The sequence below is a fragment of the Filicampus tigris genome, chromosome 15 (genome assembly GCF_054856515.1).
Source record: "Filicampus tigris isolate MCC_2025a chromosome 15, RoL_Ftig_1.0, whole genome shotgun sequence".
Taxonomy (NCBI): domain Eukaryota; kingdom Metazoa; phylum Chordata; class Actinopteri; order Syngnathiformes; family Syngnathidae; genus Filicampus; species Filicampus tigris.
In genome coordinates this window covers 3,730,583-3,757,170 of record NC_141231.1, presented here as the reverse complement: position 1 = coordinate 3,757,170, position 26,588 = coordinate 3,730,583, and the positions used below count along the sequence as shown (strand labels likewise).

General features: G+C 38.1%; 1 protein-coding gene across 1 annotated transcript in view; it reads left to right on the top strand.

Moving 5' to 3' along the window:
* niban2a (niban apoptosis regulator 2a) overlaps nt 1-26,227 on the top strand; it is a 35,733-nt gene extending 9,506 nt beyond the window's left edge. The window contains exons 3-14 of the mRNA XM_086052858.1: nt 553-681; nt 785-890; nt 1,552-1,719; nt 14,948-15,063; nt 18,789-18,893; nt 18,988-19,150; nt 20,510-20,697; nt 20,786-20,941; nt 21,136-21,249; nt 21,390-21,497; nt 22,820-22,931; nt 24,155-26,227. Coding sequence (XP_085908984.1) covers nt 553-681; nt 785-890; nt 1,552-1,719; nt 14,948-15,063; nt 18,789-18,893; nt 18,988-19,150; nt 20,510-20,697; nt 20,786-20,941; nt 21,136-21,249; nt 21,390-21,497; nt 22,820-22,931; nt 24,155-24,990 — 2,301 coding nt within the window. The 3' untranslated portion in view covers nt 24,991-26,227. The remainder of the gene's footprint in view (nt 1-552; nt 682-784; nt 891-1,551; nt 1,720-14,947; nt 15,064-18,788; nt 18,894-18,987; nt 19,151-20,509; nt 20,698-20,785; nt 20,942-21,135; nt 21,250-21,389; nt 21,498-22,819; nt 22,932-24,154) is intronic.
* The last annotated feature ends 361 nt before the right edge of the window (nt 26,228-26,588 follow it).

The window sequence follows — 26,588 nt, the reverse complement described above, 5'->3', positions numbered from 1 at the left end:
TTTATTGATTAAAGGAAAGCAAAATCCATGACACATGATCAGAGTTATTGGAATTCGGTAGTGGTTTTAATCTTTCCTTATAATGTGAAGGACAGTTGTGACACAATCTACATGTACAGTATTAAATATACTGACCACATAATCAAAGCCATTCTTTTGTGTGCGAGCGTGTGTCTGTGTGAAAAGCTTCAATGCTGTATGAAGCGTCTTCTTGCTGTACTACTTCACTTTATGATTTTATAAAAAAAATATATATTTTCTCATCAGTCACCACCATGCAAAAAGGGTTTGATATAAAATATGTACTTATAACCACCAAGTACATATATTGGAAATGACTAGACCAATAATATAGGTTGAGTAAAAAATAGAAAAAAGTAATAGATATATCAGTCAACCGCTCATACTACCCCCCCACCCCCCTTTCTAAGAAGCCAGTTATAGGTTAATTTTGCAGAATTCTCAACACTATGGAGTAAAAAGCTTTTGGATAAAATTTATATTTTAAGGTTTTGCTTATTTCATAAATATGAATATTTGTATTTTTTTCAGGATCCTTTGGCTGGCCGTTCAATCTTTTCAGGGAATTTGTTCCAGTACCTAGAGGAGAACCGCAAGTGGAGAAATCGCTTTGTATCAGTGCCAAACAACTACAGCATCAACCTCTATGAGAGCAAATCAGTGGGTTCACTTTACTTGCGACTTCACCTAATTCCACCTTGGTCATTACAACATGTACCGGTAATTGTTCTTTTTTTTTTTTCTTTCATTTTAATTTTAACAGGCACATGATCGGAGGCTGCATCCCAAAGTAACCATCAACTGTGCCGGCTACAAGGCCCTGACCTCCATTGAAGATTACATCGAACTGATTAACACTAGTCTTCCAGGTAAGTAGACTGACATCACATGGATCACTGCTGCTATCATACAGTCCATCATCTCTCTCCTTTAAAGCGGAAGTCAACCCAAACACATTTTTTTCAAAAATATGTTCCCAGCAGGCCCACTAGTTGAAACATGGCATTCTTACTCATTTTGCGTTTGTGGAATATGTTAAGCAGCAAAATGCACTCGTTTTTAGCCATCCCTGGGGGCGGCCATTTTGTCTTCTGTCGACTGAAAATGACATCACAACAGCTCACAACGACCAATCACGGCTGACCTGTTTTCTGAATCTGAGCCGTGATTGATCGTTGTGAGTAGTTGTGATTCAGTCATTTTCAGTCAACAGAAGACAAAATGGCCGCCCCCAGAGATGGCTAAAAACAAGTGGATTAACACTTATTCCACAAACGCAATATTTATCAGAATGCCCTGTTTCAACTAGTGGGCCTGCTGGGAACATATTCTTGAAAAAAATATGTTTGGGTTGACTTCCGCTTTAAATGAATCCTGCTAGTAGATATACTGTTCTGTATAGCATAGCTACTGTTTATACAATGGGCTAATTGTTGTACAGGACATAGGTGTATGATCAAAATTAGCCATACAGTCAAAAGCATGGTATTTGCTACTTTCAAAATTTTTTTGTCCCATACCTCGTTTTAGATGTCAAAGCCAAATTGGGCAGCGGTCCTTTTATCAAGTGCGCAACTCAGTTCCCGCTCATCCTATGGCACCCGTACGCCCGTCATCATTACTTCTGTGTGATGACTGAGAAGGAGCAGCAGAAGTGGCATGCTGTCTTGCAAGACTGTGTCCGGCACTGTAACAATGGTAAGAAAACAAGAAAAACTCCACTTAACAGTTCCAATATGCACACGACACTGTTAGCACGCTTATATTAATGAGATTTACATGCTTTACATGGCATGTAAAACTACACAAATGAGTCTGTCCAACTGTTGCTCAGTGTCAAGGACAGGCTTGCTGGGGAAATTAGGAGACTGATTTATTTTCATTTGGTTTTTTGTTAATATACAGTACAGTCAAATCCATAAATATTGGAACTTTGTCACAATTAACATCTTTTTGGCTCTAAAAACTGCCGCAAGGCGATTGAAATCTAACAAACAAGATGTGCTTTTAACTGCAGACTTTTAGCTTTCATTTGATTCATCAAATCAGGTGAATGGTCTAGAAATGTGCCTCCCACTATTTAACGGACCAAAAGTAATGCGAAAATTGGCTGCTCAGCTTTTTCACGAACAGTACAAGGAGCAGATCAAAGGTATAGAGTTAAAGTGTGCTATTTGCATTTGAAATCTTTTGCTGTCAACTCTCAATATGAATAATCCAAAGACATGTCACAATCTGTGATGCAAGCCGTCGTTAGGTAAAAAAAAAAAATCAAAACAAACACATCAGAGAGATGAAAAAAAACATTAGGTTTGGCTTAAAACTGTTTGGAACACCATTATAGAGAGGACACACCGGTAATCTCAGCAACACCAAAAGACCACAGAAAAAAACTGGTGGCGGATAACCCTGAAGTCAATTGAGCATGCGTTTCATTTCCTGAAGACAAAGCTGAAAGCAAAATGCCCGAAGAACAAACGGTACCTGAAGACAGCAGAGGCCTGGCTGAGCATCACCAGCGCTGAAATCCACCATCTGGTATTGTCTATACATTCCAGACTTCAGGCTATAATTGTCTGCAAAGGATTTGCAACTAAGTATTAAAAAGTGAAAGTGAATTTATCCTCTTAATTCTACTTAGTCCCTAGGAAGGTTGTACAGAGAAGCGCCATATAAATCTCATGCATTATTTTTACTATTATTATAAAGTGAGAGGCATATACTGGGTATACAAAATGTTCCAATTCCTACACCATTCAACTGATTTGGATGCAAATACCCTCAAATTAAAGCTGAAAAACTGCAGGTATCACATCTTGTTTCTTTCATTCCAAAACCATTGTGGTGGTACTCGGAACCAAAAAGATGAGAATTGTGTCAATGTCCCAATATTTATGGACCTGACTGTAGAAACTAAACGTGAATGAGAGCTAGAAAACTGGAGAAATAAAGTGAGGGTTTGCTCTTTTCACTTAGAGAATCTGCCTGAATTTTGGCATATTTTTAAGAATTTACCACAAAATATGGCTCATTCACAAACATGACGTGAATAACGTTGTCAATATGGGTAGCACAAAGATGTTGACAATTTTTTAGAGTAGTTCTACTTTCAGATCCGCCAAGCAATTATTTGGATGAAACCCCAACAATGAATATCAAAATTATGCCTAATATGATGAAGTAATTTTTTTTTTTCTTTTACGAAATTAACGTAAACATGTATATTGTATATTAAGTTGTTATTCTATTAGTTAGCATTCCTGGCAAATATTGTCACATTATCTTGTCTCCTCATTCTCATAAAAGCATTTAGGAGCCTTGCCAGTCACTGGTGGAGAATGGTGTTGATCTGTATGAGGTGTAGGTGTTTATTAAGAGCATTATGACTAGCATGGTGGTTATACTAATAACATAATGGCACAGGGTGGAAGATGGAATTTACCTCAAAGTGTGGTGAATTCTTTCCCTGAATGAATGTACCACTGTACTGTATGCCTTGAACATTCCTTACATATCGTCGCCGTCCCGTGAAAAACGCGTGTCCAATTTTGTCCTTTTTTCACATTAATGGGATGTCTGGGGCGGCACGGTGGTCGCCTGGTTAGCACGTCCGCCTCACAGTTCAGAGGTCGTGGGTTCAATCCCGGCTCCGGCCTCCCTGTGTGGAGTTTGCATGTTCTCCCCGTGCCTGCGTGGGTTTTCTCCGGGTACTCCGGTTTCCTCCCACATTCCCAAAACATGCATGGTGAGTTGATTGGACTCTCTAAATTGCCCCTAGGTGTGATTGTGAGTGCGGATCTTTGTTTGTCTCTGTATGCCCTGCGATTGACTGGCAACCAGTTCAGGTTGTACCCCGCGTACTGTCCAAAGACAGCTGGGATAGGCTCCAGCACGCCCGCGACCCTTGTGAGGACAAGCGGTATAGATAATGGATGGATGGATGGGATATCTCTAATGTGGAAACCCCATTAACGTTTTTTTTAATGAAAAAATTGACATAAGTGTTTTTCACAGGACAGCATTGATATGCAGTATGACAGTATACAATTTGTAGGGTTAAATAATTGACATTGTCTCGCAAATAAACCCAGCTCAAAACTAGCAAAGTAGAAAGTTTGCTTTTTGCCTGAGGGCAACATGATCAATAGCTACAATCATTGGTTCAAAATCATTGGCTACAAGTACAAGGATTCCTGGGTAGGGTCACCATGGATTATGTGCACAAATTACCAAGTGAAAGTTGTTCAAACTCAAAATGACTGATGAATGTAAAGTCCTGAATATTTGACAACTGAATATTATGTACAACTAGTAATTAAAAACTTGCACATGTGAGGTGAGGTACACTGTAGAAAGAATGTCTTTGATCAGCCGGCATATCATGTGCTCATGTGCTGATCATAATTGTGGGAACAAAATGTCAGGAACACTTTGTGTGGATCAGGAGAGCTCTGAGTCTATGGATCCAACGTTGACAATATTTCTGTGCTTGCGTGTAGGTCACAGAGTAAAGAAAGAGGCTGATGTTGCTCCCACTTTGTCCTCTAACAGAATCAGGAAACAAAGTTAGGAGATGTTTCAGCTTAACCATGTTAGAAGCGGCCTTTGTGCTGCTCTCGGAATAAATAAAGTGGTTTACGATCAGTTAGTGACGCATACTTGGCCAAACAGGCGTCTCAGGCTGGCTGTCACTGTTGTTGTAAAGGAAAGTTCAATGGAGGGGCTCAGAGCAATAACTTCTATGGCAATGTCCAACAGTGGACAAGGGAGTGCACAATGGGTACTTAGGGTTTTTTTTTTTTTCTTTAATAATGTAATGTCATGAATCATCAGCTGGACATCAGCAGTGATGAGGCATGGGTCAACTTAAGTTCAGAATACTTCATGCCATGTAATATACACAGCATTGCGTGAGTTCCAATATAACGTGGTAGATAACAGTCTGCACAAATTATTTAATTAACAATGATTATCTATTCCCAATCTTTAAATCTTAGAGGGACAGAAAAGAATAAGGGTTCTTTAAAAAATTTTAAAAAAAGGTATGGTAATCATCTATCATGGTACAAATGGTAAATGAAGGTAATCATTTTCACTTTTGTTAGCGGTTGACGTTGTTGAGGTCTGCTATCGCGTTCCAGTAGGGCTGCTCGATTATGGAAAAAAATATTAATCACGATTATTTTGGTCATAATTGAAATCATGATTATTCAAACGATCATTTATTTTTTTGGTACACAACAAGAAAATGTAAAAAAATATATAAAGGCAAATATGTTTCTTGTATGTTCGATTTGGACCATATAAAATTAATTATTATAAAATTTTAAAAAAAGATTCAAATGTATGATTTCCTTGTGTATACATAGTGTTGGATATAAATGCCTATTAAATGTTTATTACGATTATGACAATTTTGTCATCGTCGAGTGTAATAATCGTAATTGTAATTGAATTTCGATCAATTGAGCAGCAGTACAAAAAATAACGAACCCGTATCTGTAGTAGTAATGCAGTTGTTTCTCGCTATTGGTAGGAGATAAGGCATGCCCACGAATAGTGAAAATCCGTGTATAATTGACTGAAATGCATTGGAGCAAAAAAAAAAAAATGTAACCCCCAAAAAATTCTTCGAGAAACAGCGACAAAAAAAATAAGAAAACAAATTAGAAAAACAAATCTGCAAATATGCGAAGCCACAGGCGCTGAACTGCAACTACTTCGGGGTCTGATGTATACTGTAATAATTTCTTCCATACCCGATTGTTCACCCCGTCATATAATGTCACATGAAGCAGTCGCAGTTTTTATGTAATCCAGGCCAAAAATATGCACTTATGTATACAGGAAGTACTTATGCATATCACATAGCTATGCCTGACGGGATACATGAACACAAATGAACTACTTAAAATTCCTCCCAAACGTATTGGATTAGTTGGGTGAATTACAGCACTCTACTTTTGCTGTAGACTGAAACATTTTGGACTGACATCAGAAGATAAATATTTACTATACTTACTTACAGTGTGCCTCAAGGGGAAATTCAACTCTCAGTCCGCTGAACAGTATACTTTGTGAATGCAAGAATGTCAGACAGGGGGTTAACATTTCAGCTTGTTTTCTAGGTATTTAAAACTGCATCTGATACACAGTTTAGGAGCAATCACCTTTTGCTTCAACAAACCCAATTTTCATGTGAGCAAAAATATTTTAACATGTGGCTTACTCGTATGTTTTGTGATCCAGGTGTGTCCTATTACAGCGATCAAACAGTAAATCACACTGAACATCTCAACTTATTTTCAAATTTGGGTTTTTCTTGTGTACACTAAATTAAAAGTTAGTGATGTAACTAACATTAAAAGGAGAGCGCTTTTTGTCTATGACGGAAAAACAAACAATTGCACAATCATTAACCATAGTAAGTTTAATCATTTTGTGTACCGAAGAAAGAAACCACGGATGTACTAAGTAACAGGTGCTGAATGGGTAGACCAAAAACACAACAGCAGTTGGCAAAAGGAACATTTTTGGAGCTGTTAAGACCCAAAATCAACTGCCAGTAATAATAATAATAACCTCCAATCTAGTGCTAACAGAAGACTTCGTAAATAGAAGTGTAGAGGCTACACCCTAAAAGGCATGCCACTCATTTAGCAAGAAGAATCAGAAGGTTAGACTGGAATTTTCTTTCAAAGGCAAAAAAGTATGAGTCAAAAAAGATGAACGTTTACTTAAGTGATGGAAAGGATGTGCTTATGATCTAAAACATACGAGTTTGTCTGTAATGTCATTCTTCGGACTTGCATGGCTTCTTCAGGGACTGGCACAAAAAAAAGTTAGTACAGTACATGTTTGTCTTGTACATACGTACATGTGCTCTTGGTCTTATGACTACACATTTATTTATCAGCGCTCCAGTTTCCACTTCGTAGGTATGCTGTTTTCATACGAATCAATCATCTACAAAAAGCTGTTGTTTAGAAAACTTACCATTCTCATACATCATATTGTTCCAACAACAATTGGCAAATGTTGAAAAAAATAATAAAATGAATAGAGCCTTTATCTTTCATTGAAGACTTTGATTGCATAATAATTCATATTGAGAGAGAACCGCAAGGTAGCTCGACTGAAACAATGAATCCATTGTTAATGGATAAAGGAGTCAAATATTTCAAGTCTCAGGTAATGGACATACCGTACATTTTATCATAAGATACTTTGAATAGAGGTACAGCATGCATAACATACAGTAGTTGAACAAAACAATTTGGTAACAGAATGAACAATTTGAATCAAGCTGCTTCTCCAGCGATAATGTTGTCAAGAGGTATTACTTTTACAAGTCATACTTGTTCATTCGCAAGTCAGCACGTTTATGCAAAGAAATGACACAATTGAGTTCAATGAAACATTGTGGCAACAGATATGCCGAAGAAGAACCCAATAAATTAGGGCACAAACCATAAAGCCGTATTTTGTATTTGATGTGTGGACCAGATGGGTGATAACCTCTTACAAACCTTCACCAGTTCCAGTAGACGGACACTGTAAAGGACTACATTAAAGACCAAAAGGACTTGGTGGAGATCTGTTCTCTACTGAATGCCATTCTAGTTTAATGTTGCTCTCACGTCCCAAGTGCATACATATCCATATCATAGTATTTGCGCTTGGATACAGTTTTAAAACATAGTTATGTTTTTAGCATTGAGTTGCACATTAGAACCTCCCCATTTCTTGCAAAGGCGGGACTCACAGTCTAGATCAGTGTGTTGACAAGTTGGAAATAAAGACATGCCCAAAGATGCACAAACACTCTGCAATTACATTTTTGTCATGCTGTCAGTCTTGTGCGTACTTCTTAGCAAGTCAGTTGAGGAATCCACCATGCAAACTTGTTTTCCGGCGTGATATGTTGACAGCACGTTACACAGCTTGACTGAAATGTTTATTTTGTCATACAACACAGCCTCTCTCTATGCTGCCATGGTTAAACAAATGATATTGATGATCTTTGCCAGATCATAATTAACACAGAGAGCTTGAATACAGCCCTTATAATATTGAAACGTATCGGCGAAATTAATTTAGCTGTCGATACAATGAACCTGTGATTAGAAGAAAATAAATGACAACTACCCACATAGACATTTATAGTAAGACAAACTTCAATGTCAAAATTATTATCTTGACTATTTCAATAATTATTATTAAATTATTAAAATAATTTCGGAGAGTGTATTTTACTCTAATCAAGGAAAATTATACTTAGGTCCCAGTCTCAACAGTAAAATTTCTTAAAACTTGCATGAGTAAAATATTCAGAATAAATTTCACTCAATGTAGTGGATTAATTGTACTCCAAACGATTACCGGTAAAATCAACTTTTATTTGATGAGAATATAAGTTACTCACCCACATTTTAAACTGATGAGAGTAGGGGGCGGGGCCTCATGTACTCTTGAGTGAAGAGATTTTGATCCATTTCGATGATTTAATCCCGCTGTAGTGGTTGGGGGAGGCAATTTTACCGGTACTTTTGCCCGGATCTCTCGCCACACAACTGTAGAGTTAATTTGAAAATAGCTTTGGTTGGATGTCTTGGACCACTTGTTATGGTTCACACTTCTTTAAATGAACTAAATTAAAAGGTGGGGATAATGGACTAAAGTTTAAAGAGGTTAATGTTCTTCTTGGTTTGAAATTCAAAACATTTTATTTCAAAGAAATCTAACTCCAAAATTTTCTTTACAATAACATGTTTTTGTGACCCCAATAGACTCTAAACAAGGCATTTTGATTAATGTTGTGTTTGTGGAATATGACTTTGGCAACGAAATCCACCCGTTTTTAGCCATCTTGGGGGGTGCGGCCATTTTCCCATTTGCTGTTGACTGAAAATGACATCACAGTTGCTCAGAGCTCAGATAAGGACAAAGTCTTATCAGAACAGACATTTTGTCGTGTAAAGGGTAGGGATGTAACGATTCACTCAAGCCCCGATCCGATTCAATTTTCAGTTCCCGATTTTCGATTTGATTAGATTTTTTTTTTTTTTTTTTGCTACCATGTTTGTCTCTGTGCACTAGTGTGGTTCTGCAGCCATCCACAAACGCAGTATGCAATGATCTTTGGCGCAAAAACTTAATTTGATCTGCAAATTCAAAATGTGCGATGCATCTGGAATGAAAAAACATTTGAAGACATAATTTTCTAGATGAATTTAATCACATTTAATCGATTAATCAAATCGATTAATCAGGGCAAATTGATTTTCGATTAATCGTTACATCCATAGTAAAGGGTATGGCACTCATTTATGTTCAGGGTTCACCAACTCCGGTCCTCAAGGGCCCCTATCCTGTTTCCCTCCTCCGACACACCTGATTCAAACGATCAGCTCATCAGCAAGCTCCGCACAAACTGGATAAGGATCCTGATTATTTGAAACAGTGTGAGAGGAGGGAACCATCTAAAACATGCAGGATAGTGGCCTTGGTTGTAATTTTGCGGTTGTAATTTTTGCAACTCAAGGACCAGAGTTGGTGACCCCTGGTATAGAAGCATCAGGTTTTACTGTACTTTGAAGACACACCCTCATAGCAGCCACCTATGCTGATCAACGCTCAAAGGCTTTCTTTATAGTACCAGTAGTTAATCTATAACTTACTTGGATAGATCCTGATGTGTGCCAAAAGCTTACAGTGAAAAGTGAACGTTCATTTGGTGAATGGTTATCTTTTTGCTTCAAATGACGCAGGAAATAGGGTCCCAAACCAGACATAGGGTGTAAATGATTTAAAAGAACAAGTCGTGCATACATTTTGGTCATAAAGCAAAACCAGTCCCTGCCTGTATCCAGTCTTGTTCAGCCTTTTCTTTCTCAACACGACCTGTTTGGGCATGCTCACGTAGTCCCTGTTGTACATTCCATCTGTGAGGCTGGGCTTCAAGAACATGTCATAAGGAACTGGAGCTGTGTTGGTGTTTGACTCTGGCTTTGGCATGCAGAGGTTAATTGCATCAGTGTGAATTGATGACATTCATGACTTTGGCCTGCGTTAACACGCCCAGTCTCACCTCTGTCATGTTGGCATTTTGAGGAAAAACAGAACAGGCAAAGACTATTCCTGGGGGTCATAAAATGATTTTGCGGACATGACCCCTGCCCTCTAGGCAGGCAATTTAAAAGTGAGTTGCTTTGATTAGCTTTGTCTAATTGTATTCCCAAATGTCCTATAAGGGAAAAAAATCAGGTTTTACCAGTCCCAACCTTGCCTTTTTTAATGAATTTGATGCAAAAGCATATAGATACAGTTAGGTAGATGTTGCATGCAGTTAATGAAGGTTACGAAATAAATGTAAGTCTTTATCACAGGTTGTATAGTCTCGACTGTCACATGTAATGCTAGCAATAATCTTGTAGCAATATTTTCTGGAGAGCAGCAGCTTTTCCAAAGGTAGAGGTTCTCGCATTTGATCACTGAGTACATCCTTCATGGAATCAACTGATAGCTGCAGACTATTCAAACTCTTCATGCAAGGCAGTTTTCAGATGAATACAAAAAAAAAAAAAAACGATTGGCCTGTTTATTGAGTTAAAAATAACTTGAATACACCAGAGTGCTTAATAGCGTTCCCAAAATCAGTGCCCTGCTAATTATTTGTGTTAAACAATGACCTCATCGCCCAGAAAGATGGTGGTGATGTGATTGGTCGACCTGTCGCTATGAATGTACGCCACAGAATGAAACAACAGCAGCCAGTATCCCGCTGAGAAGGAACTTCACGAGCTGACCTAAATGTGCGCCTTTGCAGTTGGCACGTGATAGAAGGGAGCACATTCAAGTACCACAACACTATTTTCAACACATCATTGAAGTACCGGGCTTTGTGAATTCTCTGGAAGAAAGGGCAGACTGTAAGATGCATAAGCTGATTTTGATTCTCGTGTCGAAAAAATGTCACCGCATTTAACTGCGCTTATGTAACTATGTGTGCTATGGAGACATAATTTATTAGTGTTTTGAACATTTAAACATGACTTTGCTTTTTGGCCAACAGAATAATTTGGTCTCCTATTTGTAGTTAGAGGCCTCTATGAGTCCCCACAGGCCTCCAGAATACCATCAATCACAGCCAACTCTCCTCCCCCTATTGCTACTTAAACTTACTGAATTGCATGGTAAAGGACGGGGGGAAAAAAAAAAAAAAAACATTTCCTGTACAGTATATGGATAAAGCTTTCAGCTACACGTGAACACAAAGTGTTGGTTCCACTCGGTTAATGAAATAAAAAGACTCAATGGTCAACTGAATAACTGACAAAAGCAATGGTACATAAAAACGTGCAAGAAAATTAACCAATGAAAATCAGATATTGCTTTTGAATTGTGGTTCAACAAGATCATAAAAAGAAAAAAAATGGCTGGTCAAAATTTAAGGTACCGCTAGAAAAGACCATAAAAAAAGACCACTTTTTTTTTTTTTCATAATCATTGATTTTATCTGGTTTACAAGATAAGTGAGTTGAAAATTAGGTAAACCAAAAAAAAAAGGTCTTGTTCAAATACGCTTGGAATTTTGAGCGGTCTGTTTTCTTCTGAATATTAAACATACTAATGAGCTTTGCGGTGATTGGAGCACCGTTCTGCTCATTTATGACTACCGCATGTCTTGCAGTCATTATATGTTGGAACACAAAGCAGCGTGGGGAATATAGTAACTATCAGAATGTATGCACAGATATACTTGTCATGTGCGAGCCACGGTTGTAGAATGTGAGCCACCTGTACCAGAATAGCTCATTAGCTCATTTTTAGTTTCAAGGCCCATGAGGTAATATTTTAACCGTTTGTCTATTTATGGCATTGTATTGCAGTGTTGTACAGAACTGTCATGCTGAGAGTTCCTCCAAATCATTTTGTTCATTTATTTAGCTACATAAAAGGAGTCAAATCTTTAACACCCCCTGAACCCTCAAAATGTTGATGTAAAGAGTATAAAACTCAGTTTCACACGTATGCAAGTAGTCTGAAGCCTTGAATCGATTGTCAACTCGATAAGTTTAGACAAGGCCATTGCAAAATGATGGCTTGAAGGCCTGGGAATTTTATTTTGCTAAACGTCCCATCAAATTGAGTCAGCCTGGCGAGGGAAATACCTCAAAATGTACGCTGTGGTAATTGCTGCCACATGTTCTATTTATACACAGTGCCCACATAGACACTGCAGAGGAACTGTGTAGTCTAGTGGTTAAACTGCTTGGCGTAGGGACCAAAAATATTGTTAGATGTAAAAAGACATGGCTTCTCATTTGTGAAAAAAAAAAGAAAAATGCAGGATTAAGAGAAAGTCCAATGTCAATACTAGTGACACTCCATTGGCAAACATAATTATTAACCAAAACAAACAAGATAACATTTGCATTTTATTCCTGGCAGCCTGTTAAACCAATCGAACACTCAATAAAACTTGATACAGACTTTGAGCTACAACAGGTCTGGCCTGTACTGTGTATCACTTAACTCACAAGTTATCATCAGCTTGGATATCGTCTCACTTTGTCACAAAGCAATAATTTAGGCTTTCACAGGGTCAACCGCGGTGCATATTTTCATAAATTGAAAACAAAACTTTCAATGGTTCTGCTTTCTCTTCCTGCCTGAGCTTTACGCATTATCTGCTTTTCTCCCCCAGGTTCAGAAAGTCAAGTAAGGGAAAAGCTTGTTTCATAGTGCACTGGGTGTTTGTTTGGCTCTTCTAAATGTGCTGTGTTGTGTCGCGGTGACAGACAGCCGCAACACAATACACATTTGTTCATGCATCTTTGAAAAACATTTTAAATTGGGAAGTTGCTGCAGGAGATTTTATTCACACATCCAGGATTGGTTTAATGTGAAAATGTTCACTGGTATGGAGGAGTTTGTTTTATTCTTCTAAGTCTAACGTCTACATGTAACATTTACCAAAGACTATCTTCCACTGGCCCCTTTCACCCATCACTGCAAAGTGATGGGGAGGGGCAGCTTCCTGTCGGGTTTACCCTGGCCCCCGCTACCAACAATTTCTTACTCACTTCCTGACTTTGTCAGCCTCTTCTGAGTCACAGACCAGGAATCATAACATTGGCCCGGTAGGTGTGGCAAGTGACAAATGAACCAGAAGCATTGGGGCAATTTAGGGAGGAAAAAGCCACAATGTGAGATTGACTTTAATATGATAAGTATATCTCTTCTTTTACTGAAATGTAAATACAACACAAGTTGTAATGGTATTTTGCGAAAGCACAATATGTTTAGGCCTCGAAAAAAAGCTTGAGTCATAATTATTATTAATAATTAACATTTAAATCCGGGCTGAAGCATGCACTGAAATGCAAAACGTTTTTTTTGTACAGCAAATGTCACCGATGTTATTTTACGAGAATATTTTTTTTTATTAGACTGAACTACTCATTATTGGTGTCTGGCTACGTGTCTTGTGTACTGAGGTCTTGATGGCTGTTTTATTTATGTATTTTTTACTAAAGCCAGTTCAATCTCATCACTTCAGCATAACCACATGACCGTAAGTAACTTCCTAAAAACACGCCGCTGTTTTAGCACGGCTGCTATGTTCCTGTTTGTTGGGTGTGTCAGTAATCATGTCAAGTCTGTCACAAACCCCCAAAAAAGTATCTTCCTCTTTTGAGGAGTTGAGCAGACATTTGGTTATGCTAGGTTTATTCTCGAGACACAAAGATTCATCTTTGTCATCACTTATGGAAACTTTTGACTATAAATGGCCAGGCAATGAAGGCAATTCATAGCCATTGTACATCTATTATATAGAGATTTTCTCACGCCTTACTGCACCATACCATATATTGTAAAACCCGTCTCCAATTGCTATGTTTTTGTACACTATAAAAAAATTGGGTTAAAAATAACACCATTTTGGGTCAAAAATGGACTGTTACACAAATTGGGTCAATTTGACCGACTTTCTTGCATAGTTTTGTACAAAACAGTCCATTTTGGGGGGTTATTTTTCACAAAACTAACCATTTTGGGGTTGTTTTCTGCAAAAACAACCAAGAAAGTTGGGTCGAATTGACCCAAGTTGTGGATGGGTCAATTTCTGACCCAAAATTGTGTTATTTTTTAACCCAACTGTTTTTAGAGTGTAGTATTAAAATGAGACAATTTTCCCCAATTAATGTGACCTTTAACTCCTGCAATTCAATTGACATTTTTTAAAAATCTTTTCAGGAAGGGAAGAAAATATACGAATCTGAAATAATGTGTTTGCACAAGCATGCACACCCTTTTATAACTGGGTTCTGGCTGTGTTCAGAATGAACTACCGGTAATCACATTTAAACTCATGTTAAATGTGAGGCAGCACACACATGGCACAATTTAAGGTGCAGCTGATATGTTTCAAATTTAAATTTCAATCTAGCAAAAGCCTGACTGCTATTTCACCCTGTTCATAATAATTTCTTCCACCTTGTCTAAGGCCCCATAATATATTTTTTTCATATATGCTTGGGAGATTTTGTTGCAAAGTTTGAATGTTTTGATCATATTTCAAAAAAGTATATTTAGTGCAAACATAGCATGTGCACACTTGGACAACCACATTTTTTCAGTTATTTTAACTACCCCTCTAAAAAGTAAAAAACAATAATACTAATAATAATAATAATAATAATAATAATAATGAGTTGCACAGTATAGGTCACATTAATGGTGGGATTTTGTTTATTTTGGTCACAAAAAACCTGGTATTTGAACAGGGGTGTGTAGACTTTTAACTGTAAATTATAAAATCGCTAAAAAGGAATCCATATTGCCCCGGAGATGGTGTTATTTTATTTTTGTCTTCTTGCTTGTTTCGTTCACATTAACAACTATCCTCTACCACTCACAGGTTTGCCAGAAGACTGCACTGTTCAGACGCCAGCCTTCACTGACAGTGTGAGACTGTATAGACAAGCCAAAGGACACTATGGCACCTGGGACATGATGTGTGGAACTCCTCCACAGGTTGGGCACTCACTACCTATGTTTTTGATGACTTAACCCTGCGCTTGTATGGGTTTTTACTGTTCACTCCTGGCTTCCTCTTGCAGGCCCAAAATGTGTACAGTAAAAAATGTTTTAAACTGTGTGCTTGGTTCACTTGAATACAAAATTGCTGTAAACAACCTTCACTACAAGTTATTTTTTTGTTCACTTTATAGCTATTTTGTTCTGCCTACTGATTATTTTGGGTGTAATTCCACTGTTGGCCATTAGATGGCAGCACACAATTGTGTTTGACACTGTAAATTTGAAAGAAGAGTATAAACCGGAAGTATTTCAAGCACAGCATCGTTTTTGTTGAAGATTATTGAATTCAAAATCTTCATTAATCCTGCTTTTGACGCCTACAGAAAGCCACAGCTCTAGGTTTATTTTTTGATTATTGATTTATATTGTGAGATGATAAAAGTGTTAGTTTGGGGGGGAAAATATGTTTACTGTAAACACAAAGCATGGATCTTCAATCAAAATTGGGATAGATTTCTCAGGGCAAAGGTCTGGACCTCAAAATGTTACCATTTTTGCAGCCGACCCATCAAACCATATCAAATGGCAAATTTTCTTTTTGTTTTCAGAACATAATTGTGGTTTTGCAAGAACAATGCTTTTCTTTGAAATCTTGTGAAATAAAACGGTATGTGCTCTAAATGAAGCTATTGTAATCACACTAAAGGACAACAATACATAAAGATGACCAAATGTATACTCAGAAGCACAAACAAAAACCAAGTGCTTTTTTCACACGATTATAAACCCTGAAATCAGTTCACATTTAATAGAAATAATACCGATAATAAAACGTATTTTGATGCCTGCAACTGAAAAAGAAAATATGGGCAAATAATTAGAAGTAAAACAGCACAAGAATTTCAGACTAAATTTTAAGTAATGAACAGGCAAATTATGCCTCACTTTCAAGCAGAACAGATGGGTGCACATTTCGAGTAAATAAATCATTTTGTTTAGCTTCTGGAAAAGTAGTAAATGTTTGGTCCATACTCTATACTCATTCATAATGATGTTCAACTTTCCTTTTGAAGAAGCCTTGCTGCTGCCCGTATCTTCAATCCCACAAATCTCTTCCGTTAAAAGAACGATTTTGATTGGCTTTGATTGGCTACGTGATCATAACAAGAGCTACTGTAACGCTGAATATAGCTGTGTAGACGGTCTGTGACAGCGGTGCATGTGAGAAAAATTACATCCATGTGACGATGTACACTCCATTTATTTAACAGCAATTGATTGTGGGTTCGAATGAGACCTTAACCTGTATTGTGGGTGTGGTCTGAAACATAGAGTAGCTGTAGGTGTGAATGGCTGTCAGCTCTGTGGCTGACTGGTGATCAGTCCAAGGTACCCCACTGGGATAGGTCTCATCTTGGAAAATGGAAGGATAGATTACATTGAACTGAGTTAAAGTTTGAAAAGAACCTGTCAGCAATCCCAAGTGCCCTGTGAATGAAGGTTTTAAGTCTGAACCGCATCTGTGTTACAACATACCAGACTTTGCAAAAAAATTTTGGCCACCACAATTTTGTTTTGTTCCTAGCCACCATTTTGGCATTGTACATTATGTAAACAGTTCAGCCGTGGCAGAGGTCTGTGCTCAACTGACTGATATTCTAGCCGTACATGGTCATTATCACGTTGCAAAAATTTGCAAGTTGCGGTACAATCAGGGCTGGATATACCAACAACCAGCACCTGCATGTTCTCAGTGATGTCTGCGTTTCTCTTTTTTCTTTATAAGTGAATGCATTTTAAAAGAAAAAAAAATCATGACATAAATTATCCATCCAGCCATTATCGATACCGCTTATCCTCACAAGGGTCGCGGGGCGTGCTGGAGCCTATCCCAGCTGTCTTCGGGCAGTAGGCGGGGGACACCCTGAATTGGTTGCCAGCCAATCGTAGGGCACACAAAGACAAACATGCACACTCACAATCACACCTAGGGGCAATTTAGAGTATCCAATCAACTTACCATGCATGTTTTTGGAATGTGGGAGGAAACCGGAGTGCCCAGAGAAAACCCACGCGGGCACGGGGAGAACATGCAAACTCCACACAGGCCGGCCTCCCTGGGATTGAACCCACGACCTCTGAACTGTGAGGCGGACGTGCTAACCAGTCGACCACCGTGCCGCCGACATAAATTATTCATTTAAAAAAGTAATAATGCTTACTTTTTATCTTGTGTAAGTATGCTGAATGCCATTCCTCAACATATGGCCCAAGTCCTCATCCACTGCCCTTGGAAATGGTAGAAAAAAACCTGTAAAATACTGTACAAAAGAAGAGTTGCTGTCTAAAGACTGAAAAAAGGCATTTTTTTCATCATGCGCACACCCATTTTACACACTGTGAGACAAGAATGCATTAACACATGAATGTAGAAGAGTGTCAGAAACACCAGTCATTCTCCACCCCTTGTGCTTTAACAGCATGCAAAAGGTCACACACACATACTAGTGAGTGGCTCTCTCTCTTGAATGAGTCCCTTTCACTTTTCTAAGGGAGCTCCTGAATCATCCTGTGTTCATTGGCGTCACCTTTCCCTTGCTTATTGCCTGTTCTGCGGCTCTATGCAATTCTTCTGGTATCGGCTTGCTGGTGCTGGTTTATCAAAGATTACGTTAGTGTGTCCCAGCAAACACACTGTGTGTACCGTTTCTTGCCACTCAAAATGTGTGTCAAATTTTTCTGCTTGATAAGATATTCTTCGTTTTTAGATTGTGGTAAATGACAGACAACATTTTGTGTATTTTGGGAATGTGTCAAGCTGGGCATTTTTCAATTTATAACAATAATATGGAAAAGCTAATACCTAAATACAAGATTGTCATTTCAATGCGCGTTGTTTTCATTTTCATTCTGACAATATTTATATATTTAATTTTTTATGCCATGCAGAGGATGCTTGGGTGTTTCATTAATGAAAAATATAATCGTCCAGTGCTGAGCATGGAACTGCCATTTAGACTTGTGACACAAATACTTTTTTTTTTTTTTTTTTTAACACAAATCAGTCCGAGAGCAATATAGCCAGACACAGTCTATGAAAACACAACATTTGTGGTTTCATAATAAATTATTCAAATGATCTTGTCTGTTCTTCAACTATTTGCATTGTCACAAAATGTTTCAGCTGCACCGTCACTCGTGTTGATTGAACATTTTGCACATCGATTAGTTGCCTCTCAGCAGGATACTGTTCAGTTCCAACATTATGAAAGGCAAATATTGATAGAGAACGGGTTAGCACACAGGGTAAACATAAGGTAACATTATCCATAGGCTAATATTACACTTTGTTCATCATTGTTTTTGAGCTACAAAACATTCATTGCCAACACTGTAGATAAACATTGAAGCATATTTGTGTTACACACAAAGCTCCTTTCTGTACGTATGTGTCTTTTCTGTATTTGTACTAGTGTATACTACTTCCTGCCTCTGAATCCATCATCTCACAGGCACACTGTGTCTTTTCAAGTTTATTTTGGTGGTTCCTTGGGTCACGTTGAGGGTGAGTGGATAATAGTCCAACACACATAGACCTCACCCCTGGAGCAAATAAAAAAACAAGACAAGGAAGGCCAACTTAAAAAGGTTAACTGCAAGAAAGAGTGTAATTATTTAGCCATCATTACTTAACATGGAATGTTTGTATGTGTGTCCAGATTCTTGCAAATCTAGTGATGGAGAGTCTCCATCCTGAGATGAGGAACGCAATTGGTCCTCGTCTGAAAGGAAAGCTGCAGCAAAGGCAAAGAGATTGGATGTTTGTGAGTTGCCGTGAGATTGTACAATACACAATGTTGCACAGGCACGGTGGAATAGTGAGAAGAATGCTTATTATTGTTAATGCTTTTTTTTTAGATCTCTGATGCAGTTTACAGGCAAGTTTTGGCCCAGACCACCAGTGAGTACGAAACTCTTCTTGAAACCTGTAAGTCTCAGAAGGTTGAACTGGATGCCAGGCTGAGAACTGACATGGACCAGGTCATCACATCGAAAGAACATGTCAGCAGCAAGATTCGAGGTAACCCAATTCACTGAAAATATTTTCCAACGTTGTATCACTTCCAAGTGCTGGGTTTGTTTAAACAATCCAGCTGAACACATTTGAATTACTATCAGTCATTATAAAGGACCCTTTTGTGGTCATAAAATGTAGATCAGATGGATGACATGATCTCAAGATCAATTTAAAATTTTAAAAATTTGATTGACCATGTCAACTATTTCATGTCAAAGCTTTTTGTGTGTTACAATGTTAGGTCGGCTATTACTGAACTTTTAAACCTGTCTTAAAATGTACAAACTGTAAGCGATCATATTTTCAATTTAAATCAATTTAAGAGAGTTTGTTTAATGACATTGTTCCGATATCAGAAAAACAACGTGATGATCAGTTGTATCAAAAAGTGCACAGTTTGAACAAGATGATGATTGCTGTCTCTAAAATTCCAGATTAATTGCATAGAATCTACTTGTTCATTTTAATTAAATGAAGTATTTTTACACTGGCTGATTTTTTTTTTTTTTTTTTTTTTTTTAAATTTAAAAATAGTGTCGCATATTGATCTGTTGTGTAATTATTGTGAGAAAGTATTTTGAATTTTTTCTTCACATGAATGAATATAATTAATTAATTAATAATGACACACAATAATAATATTAAATGTAACTTCAGTGAACTCGTTATTCTAGAAGTTTCTGTTCAACTGGTAGCGGCTTTGCATTAATAAGTTCCCAAAATGTCGCTCTCAGTTTCAAAAACATTGGAGACTCCTGTGTTCGACACACAATGTGGAATATTCTCATCAACATTCAAAGACACTAGTGCAGATGATACTATTTTTTTGTCCAGCTTTACGCCCCAAAAATGGGAAAAACCCTGATTGGCCTATATCAGCTTTATTTGACACCATCAAACCCTATGAGCAGCGAACCTGTCATTGTTTATTTATTGTGCTAATTCGAATTTCTACTCTGCTGTGTACTGTATTCATGTTGCATGAATTACACACAGAACACATTTAATGTTCAAAAATCAATTTGTCGTTGGTTGCTATAGATTTTTTTCCCCCCACGCGCACTCACTCAATTTCAGGTGAAGCGGAACGAGGGCATTTCATCAGCTGCATATTATGGGTCGCTTCTGAGTTTATCCGTTAATCATTTAAATCCTTGTCCATCCGTTAATCATTTAAATCCTTGTCCATGTAATATTAGAGATCGGATGAAATGGAATCTTTAGCTTTTTTTTCATTTTGTTACCTATAGTGTTAAATGTCACAAAGTCAGAAAAGTAACCATTTCACGTAGCCTTATTAATGTTATCATCTTAGTAAATGATGTTAACATGTTTTCCTGTGTGTGACACAAATATGTGCAGCCCTGGTGTTACCCAAAGCTGAGTCTCTCCTGAAGAGGAGTGTCCAACCTTACATCAACTCCATCTTAGAGGCCCTTATGGAGCCCACCAGCCGAGGATTTGCTGAGGTCAGGGATGTTTTCTTCAAGGAGGTGGTGGACATCAGCAAAAACATGTTAAATGGAGGAGACAAAGAACAACTGGGAGAGGTAAGTCATATTGGCTCGGGGCACATTTGTTGCCGATATGTAGTGCCACCCTGCATCGTATCATGCTTTTGTGTATATTTCTTCTAAGCACATGGAGAGGCTTTCCATGCTCGCCTTCCACCCAGTCAAAATGAAGAGTTGCTATGACAACGTGGAGGAGCTAAACCTGGAGGGACTACAGCAAAGGTTCGACGTCTCGAGCCCTTCTGTGTTTGTCAGCAGGGCACAAATCCTCATGAGGGAGGTGAGAATTCGAGATGCCTTTCGCTATGGAATGTTTGCACACTGCCAATCGTCAACGCAGCGTCAGTGTGGCTGAGAGCAAATCTACTGGTTGGCTAAAAGAAACTTCGCAGTTGCTTGTTAGTGGTCGAGCGTGGCATTTTAAACCATGGAAATACTACTACTTGTGTTTTTTTGTTTTTTTTGTTTCGACAGCAAATGGACAATGCAGTACACACCTTTGAGCAGCTGCTGCAACAGGCTTTGGCTGCCCAGGGAGAAAATGACATGTGCAAAACCATCCAAGGGTGCCAGGACAGAGTTCTCAAGGTAAATTGGAAAGAGAGAAAACTGGCATTGTACATAACAGATAATTTTTTAAAAGTTCAATACTAATGACTAGCATTGGAGAGAAAAAGATGTTCTAGTAGTCAGTAATCTCACTCTGGGTTACCGCTCTCTCCCTCCAGAAATATGATTACGACAGCAGCACAGTACGCAAGAAGTTCTTCAGAGAGGCTCTGCTGCAGATCATAATCCCCTACATGCTGCAGCAGCTCGCACCGACGTGCACTCCCGTAAATAGCACCCTACTGCAGTGTATTTTTACAAATCATTTTGTTTTGCTTGCTTTATACTACATTATAGTACCCCGTTTTGTGACTCTTGTACACTGTTAAATCATCAAGTCAATCCAATTTGTTGGATGTAAATTCAGAGAGAGGTATGTTTTTCAAGCGGAAGGCAACCCAAACATAATTTTTTCAAGAATACGTTCCCAGCAGGCCCACTAGTTGAAACTTCTGATTAATTTTGCGTTTGTGGAATATAAATTAAGCAGCAAAATGCACTCGTTTTTAGCCATCTCTGGGGGCGGCCATTTTGTCTTCTGTCGACTGAAAATGACATCACAACTACTCAGGGCTCAGGTAACGACCCATCACGGCTGACCTGTTTTCTGAATCTGAGCCGTGATTGGTCGTTGTGAGCAGTTGTGATGTCATTTTCAGGCGACGGAAGACAAAATGGCCGCCGACAGGGATTGCTTAAAAAGGAGTGCATTTTGCTGCTTATATTCCACAAAAGCAAAATTAATCAGAATGCTGTGTTTCAACTAGTGGGCCTGCTGGGAACATATTCTTGAAAAAAAATATGTTTGGGTTGACTTCCGCTTTAACATTAATTTATACAGCAATTAACTATTTCTAGTTCGATCTAATCATGTTGCTGTTTTTGGCTGCACAACTGAAATAAACTCCTACTAAAGAGAAAAAAGAAAGAATCAAGGAAAGAGACAGGTTAGTAATATAATATTCTCCATAGGTAGATGGCGAGAACAATGCACAGCTGTGAAACTGTTAGCATCTGCAATTGGCATGTACTATCAACACGATCAATCACTATCAAGACGACAAGTCGACAAACTTGAATCAGCCCTGACAATAAGCTTTAGCAAAGATGAAGGTTTTTAGGTTGCTCTTTGTGATTGTCTGAAAGATGCTTCCGTTGGAAAGGAGCCTCATAAGCAAAGGTTCTGCCTTCTCTTCAAACCTCTTCTCTTTAAAGAGGAAGGCAACCCAAACAATTTTTTTCAGAAATATGTCCTATGCAGGCCCACTAGGTAGAACACGGCATTCTGATTAATATCACGTTTGTGGAATATGAGTTAAGCAGCAAATCCACCCATTTTTAGCCATCTCAACATTTTGTCACTTCTGTCGACTGAAAATGACATCACAGTTGCTCAGGGCTCAGGTAACAACCAATCATGGCTTGGCTTCAGAAAACAGGTGAGCTGTGATTGGTGCTTACCTGATGAGTGGAGAATATTAAACACAAGTTGCTTTTATTGATCGATGCAGTGTTTAAATAGATGAATCTGTGTCAACTTCCTCCACAGGAGCTTCCACGCTTTAAAGAGCTCATCTTTGAAGATTTCTCCCCTTTCCTTCTTGTGGAAAATATGTTTGAGGAAGTGGTGCTGCAGTCTGTCACCAAGGACATCATGATGGGTGAGGATTAAGAACGATGGAGACAGATCAATTAAATGTTTAGCGGTAGTTGGGAAAATCAGGTCCAAATTCCTGGTTCTTCATTTCAAGTGACACATTTCCAAAATATTACCGTTACATTCACTGAAAACATTAAGCAGCCTGCATACGCAGACTTCAAATTGCATGTTAACAACTGCACATGACTCACAGTTATAACATAAAAGTAAACAATAAAAATCAGGTTTAAAAAGTATGACAGTAAACCCATCATGACTTTTGGCTGTCGCAGTCTGCATTTTTTTTTCTAATTTACCACATATATATTTAGATTATATTTTGTGGTCAACATTTTTACTGTATTTTAGATTTTCAAAGTTTTTTTTCTATGCAGATGTAAATCTCTATTTTACTTCATATGTGACTCGCATTTTACTAAAGCTGAGCAGTTAATTCAATTCAAATCGACATCGCAATATAGTACAATGCAATTTTCAAATCGCAACGGCTGTAATTTGGGAGGAAAAATGCTTAATTTCAGTCACTCTGTAGGCTTTATGTTATATATTTATTTTTTTATTCATATAGTGTCTTGATTAATGAGTCTACATGTTTACCTATCATTGTTTTATGAAAAGTGATAAAACCACAGATTTGTTTGGGTTATTTTGTAATCTTATTTATGATTTACTGACTTCCGTTTACACCACACTTGTTTGGTAGAATTTTGTAACGTTGTCATAGTGAACGCTTTAAAAAAAAAAGTGTTTAGTAAGTTAACTCAAATTGAAATAGATAAACTTTCATATTAATTAATGGTTCATTTGCCTTTATTTTAATGTAAGCCTAACCTGAAAAAACAAACGTTTATGTATAATAAATCTGATTTTGTTTATTATAATACAGATTCATTTATTGCTTGAAAAAAAACATGGGAAGAGTCCTTTGAAGAAATAATTGTATCTTAATCGCAATATTGAAGGGGGGAATCACAGATTATTTTTCAAAATTGTTCAGCCCTACATTTTATATCTGACCTGTTTGGTTAGAATGCAGTCGAATTGGCAGATATCCGATACCTATCAGACTTTTACCCGCACTAGTCTGATTCCAATCTGAGGACATCCACTTTTTTTCTGAATTGTGCAGCTTCAAAACAAAAACAAAACTTGGAAGCGCAAATCCTGCCTTAGAGACATGCAATGAATGTTACATGTGACTGTGTGTTCTTTTCCTGTATATAGCTGTGAAGGAGGCTGCTGTCCAGAGGAGGCACAATCTCTACAGGGACAGTATTGTCATGACCAACAGTGACCCCGACCTCCACGCACTTGGCGAAAATCCTCCAGTGGACTGGGCCACCAAATTTGGCAACGGTCAACCAGACGGCTCTCTAAGTGGCGGCGGTGATGCTGATGGAGGTTCTGGAAAAAGACGCAAGCAAGTCGTGTCCATGATCCAGCTAGACGGAGTACCTCTTCCCTATGAGTCCTGTTTGGAGGTTCCAGGGGTGGAACTCATCCCCGAAGAAGATGCTGTGGCGTCCAATGATACGAAGGAGCAGGCTGAGGCCGATGTGTGCAAGGAGCCCAATTCTCCAGATAGTGTGGTGGAAATCAGAGATCTGATCAATCCAGTGATGGAAGTGGTAGTACCAGATGAAATCAAGAGCGATGTGTCCAATGGGACAGTGCCGACATTGAGCAGCATCACAATGGAGGATGGAGTGCAGGAGGAGGTGAGCCACGTCACCACTTTAGTGGAGGATGTCCCCATAAAATCTCCACAAGAGAAGAGATCACCACAGTCAATCCTGCAGCAGTTGATAGGAAACAAGGAACAGGAAGATGATAAGGAGGAAGCGGCGATCAAGAGCGCTATTGAGGAAATAGATTTAGCAGTACAGGAAGGTGACAGCGAACAAACTGCGGAGGTTTGCGCAGCTAAACCTGATTCGTCACAGCAGCCGCCGTTGGCTACAGACTCCACTCCACATGAGGGGCCCGAGCCTGTCAAAAAGAGCCTGAATGGCGAGGACAGTATCATTGACCCTGTAGAAGTGGAAGTGGTTTTAGCGTAGCAAGACCACCATTTGAAACGGTCACTCTGTGACGGATGAAAGCGTGTTGTATATTGACTTGCTCTGTATCGTTTCTTTGTTGATGTTGCACACCTCAAGAGCAATTATCTCATCCTCTGCTTGAGTTCTCTGAGAGATGTTCTTGGTGATTGGTTCTTACGTATGCAGTTTAATAATCCCCACGGAAGCTTCCTTAATATTTTGTGTATGACACTGAATGCATCATATGTGATTTTTTTCTTTTTTTTTTTTTTAAGATAAGAATTTGAACCCTGCTGATAATATACCAGCACAAAAAATACCATTGTGGTTAAACGGGATACTGTCTAAAACCTTAATAAAAAGTGTTAGCCAATTTTGCAATAATGTGTTTACAGTAGTCCATCGACCTTGCTTGACAGCAAGGGGTGCTACAGTATAATCCTTGTATGAGTGTTTTAACTACTACAGCTTTTTCAAATCATGTCTATTTTTGTAAGTGTCTCTCTATTTATAATATAGACTTTAATGCGAGTTTTGAGCAATTACTTTCATAGGTATTACGTATTGTCTTAACTTATGGGAGTTTTTAAACCTATAATCAGTGTAGACTATATATACATGAACATTATTGGCTTTTATATATCTCCAGCTTCACTGTAAGTACATTGGATCAAACGTTGCGGGTGTTTTCTTAAGCACATTTTCTGTTGTCATTCATTGGGCTCAAAGGTTCAGTTTGTTCAACTCAAATTTGCCTTGTGAACTTTAAATGTTTGAATTTTGTACCTATTCATCACATAGAGGTTGGGATAAGTTAACAAATGAATCACAAATTACTCACTGGAGAAAAAGCTTGTTGAATTATTCATTTTGAAACTTTAAGAAACCATGACACACTGACATGAAACACGGTTAGTCTATTTTTACACTTTAAAACACAGGTCAAACATTCCTTAGATAAAGTATGTGATCTGTGTTATCTTAAATGCTGAGAAGAGAGCTGCAAATCCTTCTTTTCTTTCTTTTTTTATAGCTTATTCTTTATTGTAGAACCACCTGTTGCATCTTGGCACATTTGTCTGAACACCTTTGTTGCAAGCATTCACATTGTTAACCAATGGAGGGGCACTGACACCTCTCTTTTATTTATTCCTGTACCCTTGTGGTTGTGCTTTTCAAGATTGCGGTCTTGTTTTTGTCATCTTGAAATATGTACAAACATTTATTGATTAATAAAGTTATTTCCTGAAATAGGCCTGCTGCCTCCAAATTCAACATGCAGTAAAAAACACTGATTTAATTGTTCTACTGTTCATTTTTGGTCATATTCAAGACTTAAAATTGTCTGAACTCAAACAAATATGGAGTTGAATAATTAAGTCTTAAAACGATGTGAAAACGCTTTTGTGAAAAAATAGATGAATAAAAATCTAAAACGACCTCAATCCAAACATTTAACTTGCTCTTGGGGGCCCCCTAGTGATTGATTGATCTTATGCCTGGGGTTAACAACATTTCTGAAATTGAAAGCTACTTCTTGGGTATTGATTAATGCGAAGGTGTAACAGTTTGAAACACGCTTGCAAAATAACATTTGGACATTATGCCTAAAATTG